The sequence below is a fragment of the Aquila chrysaetos genome, chromosome 6, assembly GCF_900496995.4.
Source record: "Aquila chrysaetos chrysaetos chromosome 6, bAquChr1.4, whole genome shotgun sequence".
NCBI lineage: Eukaryota > Metazoa > Chordata > Aves > Accipitriformes > Accipitridae > Aquila > Aquila chrysaetos.
This window is the reverse complement of record NC_044009.1, coordinates 5,278,786-5,291,820: the sequence shown is the minus strand read 5'-3', so window position 1 is coordinate 5,291,820 and position 13,035 is coordinate 5,278,786. Positions and strand designations below refer to the sequence as shown.

The 13,035-nt window shown below is 37.2% G+C and overlaps 1 protein-coding gene across 5 annotated transcripts in view; it reads right to left on the bottom strand.

Moving 5' to 3' along the window:
* The window catches only part of UBE4B (ubiquitination factor E4B), a 42,199-nt gene that overhangs the window by 24,949 nt on the left and 4,215 nt on the right, over window positions 1-13,035 (bottom strand). For 2 of the 5 annotated variants that reach the window (XM_030017738.1, XM_030017739.1), the window contains exons 2-7: window positions 10,853-11,039; window positions 5,892-6,027; window positions 5,253-5,340; window positions 2,737-2,881; window positions 1,667-1,895; window positions 793-1,203 (exon numbers count right to left, since the gene is read on the bottom strand). In XM_030017738.1, coding sequence (XP_029873598.1) covers window positions 793-1,203; window positions 1,667-1,895; window positions 2,737-2,881; window positions 5,253-5,340; window positions 5,892-6,027; window positions 10,853-11,039 — 1,196 coding nt within the window. Of the gene's footprint in view, window positions 1-792; window positions 1,204-1,666; window positions 1,896-2,736; window positions 2,882-3,280; window positions 3,392-5,252; window positions 5,341-5,891; window positions 6,028-9,577; window positions 9,750-10,852; window positions 11,042-13,035 lie in introns of those variants that run through there. The other 3 variants (XM_030017740.1, XM_030017741.1, XM_030017742.2) reach the window with 3 other exon arrangements.

Sequence of the window (13,035 nt, the reverse complement as noted above, 5' to 3'; positions counted from 1 at the left end):
AAATCATATTCTCTAAACATGCAAACAATGGATAACTCCATGTTAGTAAAACCAAGGCTATACTAACATGCTCTGTTACACTACTACAAGTTATTCACATATCAGAACACCACATGTTCACAAACCAAAAATTTAAAAAGAATTTTTGAGACCTAATAAAAATTATGGCTGAAGTAGGAATGTTTAGACATAACCTAATAGTAAGTATTAAAATTCTAAGCTACTGAAGTTTAAAGCAGTCATCTCAAAGCCTTGCATGCTCCTTTCTCCCTCCTGCAGGGACTGGGGATTCCAGGAGCAGCCAACAGAGAAAATGCAGTAGTACTTGGCCTGGCATACTGAAATAGGCTAATCTGTAATTTACATCTATGCACTAGGGAATCAAATCTAACACAGTCCAGCAAGTAACAGCTTTCAACAAATCAACTATAGCCCTAATGAGAAAATTGATTTCAAAGCAGGAGGTCTGTTTGGTTTACTATCCAGCAGTAGCAACCAAACAGAAAGCTAACAGTTTTAACTGGAATGGTTGTAAGAAGAGAAGGAAATTAAAACAATATTGCTACCTTTAAAGTAATTACATTACACTCCAAATGCTCGCAGAAGCAGGTTTAACAATTTGGCAAAGATGGCTTGTTAGGAAGTCAGCATATTAGAACAAACCAAAATGCAGAAATCAACTCAGGATAAGTAGGGTGAGCTCAGCACAAACATAAGTTCTTCCAAATTGCACGATTATGCCACACCCTGCACAGCACACATTAAACACACTCTTTTGTTCTCATGAAATACCTAGAAGGAATCCTGTTCAGTAAAGAAGAACGCCTGCGCAAGGTACTGGGTGAAGCAGTAAACAAAGGCGGACCCATTGTTGTGGGTCTCTGTCTGGATGTGATGACTGGCATGGCTGGAGGGCTAGCAGCCATGGCTGGAGGACTTGGTGAACTAGATGGGATGGAAACATTCAAGGAACGTGGGCTGGAAGAAGCTGAAAAGCCTCCAGAGTGGGCAACAGTGTATGGCCGGTACCTCGGAGAGGAAGGCTGCATCCCAGAAAGGCTTGTTGCTGTGAGGTGAGAGCTGACAGTAATGGAAGGCACAGATGTAATGGCAACTGAACTGGCTGGTGGGGTAAGAGATGAACCAGTCATTGGTACATAGCTTGTGAAATTGGTAGTAGGAGCTGGACTAGTCCCATAGAGACTAAACCAGTTACAGGGGAAAAAGAAAAAAAAAAAAGCAATGATTTAGGATATGCAGAAAAAGGGTAAAAAAGATAAAATGAGCAAGAGAAGCCCTTGCCCTTCTGATGACTCTGCAGCAATAATTCTGCAGCTCACACTCATTATTAATTTTTACTAATGTTGAACAAAACTATGTCACAATCTACACACTGTTAAGTTAAAGAGTCATAGCCTTCACTGATGCAAGTTAGGGATATTTCTCCGAAAGAATGAGCTACATGGCTTTAACTTATCAAATACACTTCTAGCCATGGCAATGTAATAAAAATGGTGAAATGGAGAGATATTCACATGAAAAAGAGTGAAGAATTTAAAAAATCTAGTCTACTTATTGGTCTTGGGACATTTCTATGCCACTCTCTCTTCCAGTCTATCAATCAATATTCAAGTGAAATCAGTATTCAGTTATAATCAGAAGTCACCTGGATAATGAACTGGAACCAAAGGAGCCCACATTACAGAACATTGGGCTGCTTCCTGGGTTAGAGCCCATGTTTAAAATCAGGCTTCTGTCAGGAGACCGGGCAGCTGCAGCAATTGGTTGTGATGTAGCTGTCAGGCTAGCAAATGGGTTTTCATCCCTTGACTGGGTGGACATCATCAGCACTTCCATCAAAATCTGCCCAATCAAGTCCTTAAAATCTGAAAACACTGTTAAGAATAAAAGAAGAGAGTTAGTACCCTCACCTACTGCCTTCATCTACACATTAGTCAAAGATGTAAACATTAGCAAAGCTTTCAACTAAGAAGGACAGTAGTTCAATTCTGTGAATTAAGTGCTGCTTTTGGCAAAAACAATAGACTGATACTCACATTTATAACTATCACTCTGTCTATATTAACTAGGTTCTGAAATTACAGCTACACAAAAATATAACTTTTATGGAAAGTACAAAATATCATAGATGACCTAATGTTGTTATTGTTGATTATTAAAGTTGTCTTGTCTGTTCCTCTCATTTTCCCACACTGCTGTTGAGTTGGGCAAGCTGTGTCATAAAGAAAGGAAAAACATGTGCGCACACCCCCCCCACTCCACATATGCCCACACAAAATAACAATTTTTATTTGGTCATATCTTACAGCTGATGTATAAAATATGATTTGTTATATAAAATAATCAGGAATTCTTAGCTTATCAAATTAACTGCTAAGTATCTATTATGATGCAAGACAACCCATTAAGCCAGTAAAAGGTTCCTAAAAAAACATAAAAATAACATCCAGCAACACTGCAATATCAGCATACTAGTTTGACAACAGAAAACATAACCAACAAGAGCACAGCAATTGACTAAAACAGGAGCTCGATCCCATGTTGCTTTTTGGGGATTCCATTTCCTGCTACATCTGCTGATATCAGATGTTGAAATCAAGCAAAGACCACAAGTAGGTAGCTCTGGCATTGTAGCAAAAAAGCTAAAATTAAGAGTAGGGAACACACCACTCAACTGAAACAATCTGTAACAACAGTAATGGTTCAGATACCTACCTTCCTTTGGGTTCTGCTTAAACTGGGCAGAGAGTGAATTCAGGAAGATAACATCTCTGTCTCGGTCCTTCCAAGAGACTCTGAAGATCTTACAGACCAGCTGTAAAGCTTGCTCCTCAGATACTTCAGACCCAGACAGAGGTTCCTTGGTTGGGAAGGGTTAAAAAAAAAAACAACAACAACAAAAAAAACAAAACAAAACAAAACAAACAAAAAAAAAAAACAAAAACCAAAAAAAAAAAACACACACACAAAAAAAACCCAAACAAAAATTCAACTTATTTGCAATTGTATTAGTCAAGTCACAATTCACAATCAGATGCAGGTCTTCTTTAAATGGCTTCAAACTAACTCTTAATGGTAGATTTTGTACACTTATGAAGGAATACAGATGTATTTGTCAAAATGTATTTGGAAAAAAACCCTAAAGAAACGCAAGAGATGCAGAATAGATTAGTAGTAGCAGAAATACATCCAGTAGGAAGCAAACTCCCAAAACACATTTGAAAACAGTACACTGAGAAGGGAAATTTAACCAACATACCTATGATGTCTGCTTTAAGGAATTAATTTGGGATTCCAAGGTATTTTAAAAGTTTCTTGTAAAAAAGCATGGGAAGGAGCGAGCTTCCCCAAGTCTTTCCTGCTTTCAAATCTTTGCCCAAGATAAAGACATCTTTCACTTGAACGAAGTCAGGACAGGACAAAAGACTCAAGAATTTGCTTCGTTCCCTTTTCTTCCAAAAAAGGAACATTATGTAAACTGTGCTCAAAATGAAAAACTAGTTTCTCTAAAAAGAATGTTACTGTATATAGTGGCTAGCAAAGGTTAAATGGGAGGGCTCTTACAATCCTAAGGCAGCTTTGAGCGTACACCTGAAAAAATGGTGGAATACAAACAAATAAAACTCAAGTAATTAGCCCTGCAATATGAGGAGAGGTAGCATTTAAAAACATTTCCAAAACATACATGACAAGCCAGCAACATAACTGTCCTCCCCTACACTCTTCTACCAACACTGTAAAAGCAACATAATACACAAACAATTCAGCTGCATAGAATTTCAAAGATGGGAAAGTTTTAGCTTCGAGGCTATTTTCCTGCAAGAGCTCTCCTGCAAGAGTTGTAGATATTTACTAGAGAAAAAAAAAAATTCTGATATTTGACTAATACAAGTGCACATTGTACTGCTATGTATCATACTTCTTGAGATAGTTAATACTTTTTTCTTTTAGAAAAATAAGTCAATGAGGAAGAACAAAATGCAGGTTGCCACTAAAAAGCTCCCTTTTTCCCTTCAAATTTGAGACCTCATAAAGGCCACCAGGTAACAACACTGTACCCTCTACAAAAGCTTTCCCTCAAACCTTTTAATAAACCATAAATTTTGGCACATTAATACATTTTCATTGCATTAATCACTCTAGTAGTATTCTACTGTTTTCAAGCACTTCTACTTCTCCTGCCTATTTCTGCAAAGAAGGCTTTATTACAGACACCCATTTCCAGTGCAGAAAACCAAGAAAGAAAATCTTTTGCTCATAAATGAGGACTATGCTGTCTCCTATCCACTTAACTTTCTGGTATCTCCAGACGAGTAAGAGGAATTGAACCAACTTTGCAAAGCTTTATTTTACTTTGCACTGCTCTCCCCCCACCCACTTCAAGATTGTCCTTGATTTCAAGCTATTTATTTCATAGTAGCACAATGCAAGCTGTCCGACTGACTGATTTCCAGCTACGAATTGACTGGAAAGGATTCTGCGGCAGGTTTATTGCTACATGGCTTTAAGCCAGGCTTTTACCAAGTGACCTTATTACTGACAGTGCAGGAATAAACAAAGACATCTAATGAGCACTGCAAGAACTGTTGTAGAAACTTCACTACACTGATGTCCCATTTCTTTATGGCTTTGTTTCACATGGGCCTTAAAATCAAATGACAAAGAGGACAATTTTAGGAGTGAATGAGAGCTTTGTTTCTTTCTTTTTCTACTTTAAAGGATTCTACCACCTGTCTAAACCTTGATGGCTAAATATTCTTATTTATTTTCTTGTAATATTAAGAAAACCTTACTCCATAGCATTACTTCAGCATACATAACATTTGAAGCAGTACTTTGTTAGCAGACCTCTAAATGCTATACAAATAAGCTGCAACAATCTTCAGAAGTGTCTTCAGAAATATTTCTTCAGGCCTACTCCATATTAAAAAAACAGATCTGGGCATTAATAGGTCACTTCATTGTAGGATATATAACAAAAACATTTTCTTCAGAGTTCACAAACCAATGCGAGACAACTGAATTGCAGCTTTGATGTTGGAAGTTTTGTCTTTTTTTCCTTCGCACAAATTTTAATGAGGAAATGCAGTGAAGAAATTGTTCACAAATGACATCTGAGGGCTAGTTCCATCCTCTCAAGAGCATGTATTCAAAATACGGAGATAACTGAACTCACTGCAAGCTGAAACTTTGCATCACTCCTCCATCCAGCCAACATAAAACAGACTAACCTTATCCGTCAGACTCCTTTTCTCTCTGCGATCATTCTCATCAACCTCCATGTTTTCAATTCCTGAATCCACATCTACTTGGGACATGCTGTAAGTGTAAATAAGAGAAGGCAGCCATTAACTTGTAGAAAGTCACAGACAGTGCTCTGTAAGATGCTGACTGAAGGAGCGTCACCTTAAGTAGAAGCAGCAGAGAAAAACCAATGCAACAGGAACAGCCATATGCACAAAGAGCAATTAAAACCACTAGTTGATAAATGCTTCTCATATCACATTTATTTTGAATTCAAGAAACGCAATTCTTAATTTTTTCAGCAGGCAATACAAACTACTCAGCTATCACATCCCATAACCTTTTCTTTTTTAAACAGAGTAGCTGAATTATCCCCACCAGACACGTTCATCACTTAATGTGTAAGATAATGCTTTGTCTTTTATCATTTTAGGTCATGAATTCCCATTAAAACCAGACTAGAAAAAGCATTACTGTGGTCTAAACAGTGTGTCATATTTAAGCATTAAACCCTATTGCATTAACACAGCTGTAAGTGAGAAATGGCAGAATATTTTCCCACGTAAGTGGTTTTGATGATTAGCATGGCACAGTATTTGCCAGCTCATACAAGCTGCATTTTTTACCTTTTCTCACAGGAGACACTATCAATATCCATGCTCTGAGACCGAGAGAGAGACTGAGATTGTGTTTCAAGGCTGTTGGATGGAGAACTGCTGAGTGAACTCACTCCTTCGCTGCTCTGGCTTCGGTGGGCTACTCCTAGAGAAAAGGCACCACCAAGATTACTACTACAGAGATGAGAAGGCACTACACAATTATTTGGATGGAAAAGGAAAGGTTTTTCAATACAGCTCTTAACCATTCTTAGTAATGCATTAGGAAATAAATGTTAATAATATTCACATTTGACTACAAATAATCACATTTTCTACCTCCCCTCGTAGCAGCAATATAGGAATGCTTACCTGCATTACAACACAGAGAACAAAACTAAATTTGCACCCATGAAGTGCTCAGAGATTCACTCCCAAAAAAAAAAAAAAAAAGGCACCAGCAAACTGATCTCTGGTAAGATTGCTCTGTATACTACCTTAAAACTTTGTCAAAGCCCCTCTAAAGTCTGTCCTACCAGAATAAGACTTCACACTGGGTCATTACAATGGAGTTAACCTGGGTTAGGATACAGGACAAATCTGAGTTCTGATAGTCTTCCCACAAAACCTCCCACAATTTACTAGGAAATGATCAGTACTTTTCCTCCTCCACAAGAATAAAATAAGCATCCAAGAAGTCCTAACAACATGCACTGAGTGCAACACCAGCAAATGGAGAGCAATATAATGGCTTTGGAGCACAGCTGATGAGCATCAGGATATGAACAGATGCAATGAAGACTTTCACTTTGCAGCAAAGACTTCTTCAGAGAAGTGTTAGATACTAGCATGGTAGGAGGAGAGTTATATGCATATAATTCCAAATAATCCAGAAGCAGCCTTGCATTCAATAACAACAGAAGCTGAACGAGTTCTACAAACATCTAAATGAAGACGGCTCTTAAGTGTAGTCTATTCTTAAAATCTGTGCCTAGTGACACTGTTTGAAGTCATGATTTATAATAAAGTAGCATTAATCGCAAGCTGCAACTGTAGTTTTAGCAATATCAGGTATTTGCATGCCAGTAAACAGACTCCTAGAAGAAGAAGGAAAAAAGGTATTATTCATCTGTTCAAAAAGAAAGCAGCAGTGAATTTTACTCCTTTGGGTTCTTTTGACTGCCATTTACAAGACATTGCCCAAACAGTATTAGGTTTCAGGTGAGAAGCGTAAAACCAGATCGACAACCTATTTTTAAATTCCAGCACTGGCTGTGTTTCAGTGTTACTACTGAAAAGTGCAAGGTTGTCCTGCATTTATGGCAGCAACACATTCTGAAGTTAGCAGTGGCAGCAGCAAAACAGAACAAATCAGGATTATGCTCTTTGACACAAGCTGTTTGTTTCCAAGCACCTTTCCCAAAGCTTTTCCAGGTCTTGAAACAATTCATTTCACAGGAACAAAACTACAGAACGCAGAAAAAATCACATTTAGAAGACAGTTTGCTGAAGAACAACTAGATATTCAGCACAGGAGGGAGGAAAAGTTGCTTCATTCTACTGCTTTGAAACTCCTGTTTTACTTCCCTGAGTATAAAAAGTTTATATTTAACTCCTTATATTAGGCTGGAAATTGGTCGTTATCCAGAAAACACTCAGATCTTCAAATAAAAAGTGGAAAAGATGTGTGAGGTAAAATTAATCTGCACTGATATTCAGAAAAAAATTTAACAAGCATATTGTCCAAACACCTATATTCTATAACTGAAGATATGTAAAAGCACTCTAAGATATAGGAGGAGAACATAGAATGCATATGTAACTTGCACATATCACAAAATACTTGCTAATGTAAATTTTACTCAGTTTTGTTCGAAGCTTCTACGCTTCAGTTAGTAACTTCAGGGCTATAGCTAGGTATTATCATTCATTCATAAACATCATTCAAACAACGTTCTTGAACCCATTAGGTTTTCAGTATGAAAAGACGAATAGAGATAGGAACCAAGATCGTCCAAGAAAAGCTAGATTTTACCTAACCACCTATGTGCCAACATTAATGTCTGCAAAAGATCTCACCCAGGAAGCAGGAAAATGTCAAGAAAAACTCCATTTCAGTTCTAAATGGCTATTTCCTCCAGTCCTGCAATTTTAGTGATGCATTTAGCTTTGACACTGAAAGTCCTTACGCAAGGCACAGGCCCAAAGCCTAGTACAGTTTCTCCACAAAACCAAGGATATAGAAATATCAAGTATAGTATCTGAACTGAGCAGAGTTGCTTAGGTCAATCAGGTTAAATAAAAGCAACTTTGAAAAGCCGAACTTCAATGATGTAGTTTCCCTAGAGATAACACCCAGCAGAAATATGCTGTCCATGGCAGGGGAAGGGTGACTTCAGCAGGGTATTCCACCATGTCACTGATTTAATATATCCCAGTTACAGCCTTGTTTTCCTTCAGTACATCACCAATTATAGAGAGGCAGTCCTCCTTGAGTCCTTCCTCTTTCCTCCTCCCTCTTCCTAAAGAAAAAGCTAGCTAAGTCAGCGGATAAAGAGACTAGAGCAAACATGGCTTACCACGGCGAACTGCTTTGTTCTACATTCCCTTGGGGTCTTACTCCCACTGCCAAGAAAACGTACTTTAACAGTTACGCTGCAGCACTCATTATCAGGCCTCTTCAAACAAAGCGGCCTACCTACCACCTTTTCACAACAAATCTTCCAGAATTTACTTCCATCATCTATACTTTGCTGGATCAGGTATACAATAAAATACCCAACACACTAAGTTCCAGTTTTCCTTTTAAAAAAAAAAAAAAAAAAAAAAAAAAGGAAACACAATAGCATACAGAGACATGCAAAAATTATGAAGACCGCACACTCAGTATGTGTGTCTGTCATTGATACACTGGTTTTAGGCTCTCCAAAATATTTTCAAAACACATACAAAATAATGATCATATTTTCCATGAAATCGATGTGTAAGTCTGATCTCACCATGATATGCAACTTCTTATAAAAATGGATGCTTTACAAGGACACTATTCTGCTGGGGCTCTCTGTTATGTCCAAATGAATTAAAATCCTCTGCAGTCATTTTAGCCTACTGCTCAAAAGAACTCCTTCCTGCAAACCACACCACATTAGCCGACTCTTCATTTATGCTAAATAAATACAGCAGATAATTAGTTGTGAACATTTTTTCCTGATCTATTCCCCAATTTAACCATATCTCTTACCCTGGTGAGAAAAAGACACACATTATTAAATTGCTGCAATCAGTCTAGTCTGTGTAATTAGGTACTGTCCAGTGCAGATAGATGAATTCTTAAAACAGAAGTTCTAAGGTCTTAGCTATCTGACCACTTCAAACCATGATAAACATGTCTGCCAATACATGAACATTTCTACCTTCAAGTACACATTTCCACACCTCCTCCTCTGTTGGCATTACCGTTTATACAGTTGTACAGTAAGATGGATCAGGACCTCATCTATTTGAAAACTAACCATTTACTTTTCCTGTGTTAGTTTTCACCTGGATTAAGTCCATGATCTACCTCACCATACAGTTGCTAAGGACAACAGAGGGAGAGACAGTGGGAAATACTCCTTTCAGCAAGGATCAGACCTAAGATGGGTTAAAAGCAGTCATGTAACCACAAGCCAAGTGAAAACACTAAGTGACCTCTGCACTGTTCTGAAAAAAGTCACCTTTGCTTCTGGGTTGGTGTCTATAATCATGAGGACAATACACAGTGTTAAATTCCATCTGCAATGAGCTTTTCTCAGGAAATGCTTTTGATAGCTTTTTCTCTGTCCTGCTTTGGATACAAGGCAACAAAATAAGCAGGAAGGAGTCACTTCTAGGTATTTCAGAACAGCACTGTCATTAAATTACAAGATTTAAGCCTGTAAATTATGGTACTTGCCAAAGGGAAAAACATAAAGTTTCAGAAAGCAAATGGGTAAACAGATAAAGTATTCTGCATGCTTATCAAGAGCATTGGAAAAAATATTATTTCTATCAAATTATTAGAAATCCCCTCGAGCACTGTGTGCTGTTTTGGGTGCCTCAATATAAGGACATCAAACAGTTGGACTCAATGATCTTAAGGGCCTTTTCCAACCTAAGTGATTCTATGATATTGAAAACCTGTTTAAAACAATATTGACATCTGTTTTGAGATGGGTTTTGTCAACCTCTTAACTTAGTAACACAACATGCAAAACAATTTAAGTTTTCAGATAAAGATCACAATACTGGAAAATATGCCAATTTGTTTTGATTTCCAAGATATCCAACTTGAAATCAAATTTATTAATTTTTCAGGTCAAAAGTGGTATTATATATAAGAATATTGTCTTCACCTCTCTACAAAGCAAGCAGATGAGGCATTGTTTGTATCTTCTGAAATAAATACCATCTGTAAATATTCTACTTGTATTCACTCCAGTAAATAGTGAAATTGGCAAAGTAATACAAAGGAGAAAGCAAATACTTTATTCTTATGTTGGCAACACACAGTCACAACCTACTATTTTTAGTTGTGCCAAATGCTAGTAATTAAAGATCAAAAATGAACTTGGGACTGATTGCTAAATTGTACCTAGAAATCAATCAATAAAAACTGTGTTGCAAGACTGAAAAGGCTTTTTTTCCTGTCTCCTTGACAGATCGGCTTTCTTTTCTGTAATATTTTGTAATATTAAACTGCATTACAAACTTCAAGCTTTGGTAACCCGTATTTTAAACGCCATTAGTTTACTGATACCTGGAAAACAACTGTATCTAACCATTTATTACTTGGAAAAACAAAACAAAAAGTACTTTCATTCATCATTTCAGGCTGTTTCTTTCTGAAAATTATTTTTAGTACCAGCAGAAATAACACCAGTAATAGTGTTTATGTTCTAAAGATAAGGAGTTGCATAATAACTTTCAGTAGACATACAATAATAATTTTTTTTCCTAACATGCCAGCCTACCTGATGCACCAATTGGAGAGGTAGCTGGGGTCATGCTATGGACATTTAGGCCTAGACTATGGGATGGCCCCGGGGCTGGTGCTACTACAGGTGGTCCAGGTGGGGTCTCTCTCTGCGGTGATGTAAGCGGTGTAGTAGGCTGGGAAGATGGTCCACCTGCCAACCGAGCAAGGCGCCTTCGACGAATCTGCACAAAGGAAATAAAATAATAGCAAATAAACAAGTTCGTTTGCACATACATATGCACACGCATCCCACTGTTGCCCTTTGGCACTCCTACACAGCAGGGGTATTCACTCCTGTGAAACCACAAATACAGAAACTTTGCTTGATAACCTGCTACATGGAGCTGTCTCACTGCCGTTTCTCTGTTCTGCATGACAATACTAAAACACCCTTGATGTTTAGATTTTAAGTATGTATTTGCTGCCTTGGAAAACCATTTGCGCTGGAGAACAACGTGTTTGTCCCTCAAACGGTTGCATAAGACAAGTTAAACTTCTACTGCTCAGCGATTTCAAACCCTATAACACTCCTCCCCATTTATTTTGGCATTTGATGAAACAAACGGCATTAATCTGATAAAAGGGACAATATGAACATGACCTTTGCCTTAATTTCACACCACATGATACTAAATAAAAACACCCGTGCTAAAGAAGATCCAGTTGAAAGTTATTAAAGACTGCTGTCCAAGTTAATCTGAAATAAACCTGCAACACTAAAAAGATGCAACTCAACTGCTGGACAGAAGCATCTTGAGAAGTAAAGACAGACAGTAAACAACATCCTCTCATCACCTAGAGACATTCCACCACACAGAATTTAAAAAACAGTTTTTGCACATTACTAGTAAGACAGAGAAGCACCTGCCTTCAAAATCCAACTTCAGAAAACTTATGAACCTAGTTATTAGAATTAGTATGTGACCGCATAACGCTAATATTATACTTGAGAATTAAATAGACAAAATAGAACTTAGAAAATTCATAATTTGTAATTGCTTCAAGTTTCACTTGAAGCATAAATGAAAAATAGAAAAGAAATTATTTATTATCACAAGCTGCCTCAGAGGATCTGTTCCTAAAGCTTACACCTTTAGCTCAAAATAGGCCTGGCACAAAATAAAAGTATGATATTTGATGGTGTCCACTCCCTGCAAAAATAAGCAATTGATGTTATTCTCTTTGTATTAAGATACTGAAGCATTGCATGGAATGTATCAGTTTTCATTTCTGCTCATAATCCTAAAGAACTGCCAAGCAAGTGAAAGAGCGAACAAAAGATTTGTGTCAAGTCAATGTCTATGCTACATTACTGTAGTCATTTAATGGCCTGTGAAACCTACTCCAACAGGAAGAACAGAGCAAATTAAATCAGACTTCAAAAACTGTGGGAAAACAGTGTCTGAAACTACATCTCTCTCCATGACATGTGTCACCACATGAACATGGAAGGCAGCTAGAAATTTTTTTTTTTTTTTTAAGACAAAAAAAAGGCTATGATTAGAACATCTTAATCCCTCCTCCTTGTCAAGCAAAATAGGGGAGCTTATTGCATAAATTAATTGTTTAGCTTTGCCATAAGTAGAAGCTGTACATATTAGGGTCTCCAAAAAGTTTTTATTTAAGTATCTTCAATTTTTCTCCACTTCTATCTTACATCTTAATTTTTCAGCTGCTTCCCTGAAAAAAACTACAGAACTACCTCACTCCTCAGAGGCATACCTGAGAAAGTGTCAGGTACACGTCCCCATACCCATTTACCCTGTTGCGGAAGTCAAATGAAGTGTTCGTAGCTCACAAAGCTGTACCAAAAATATGATCAGTAAAACAACCTAGCTGAATTGAAATCTCTTTGAATTAGGGGGTTGAATTAAAGTTTTAAAAGCTGTTTCCTTACCATTCAACTGATCTATAACCATGTTTTTCAGATAAAGGAATGGCAGGGAGGAATGGAGAAAAAAAAAAAATACAAACACACACACAAACAGCCCATATATGCAGAAGTGGCTGAGGGAGAAAGATGAAGATTAATTATGTAAAATGCAAGAAAAATAAATTGATATGAAACTTTTCCACAACTGTTCATATTAATTCTTGTTAGCTAGTTCCAAATCTGATGTTAGGAAGGAAATATGTGAGGAGAAAAAGGCAAAGGTAATAATAAATATATTTATCAAT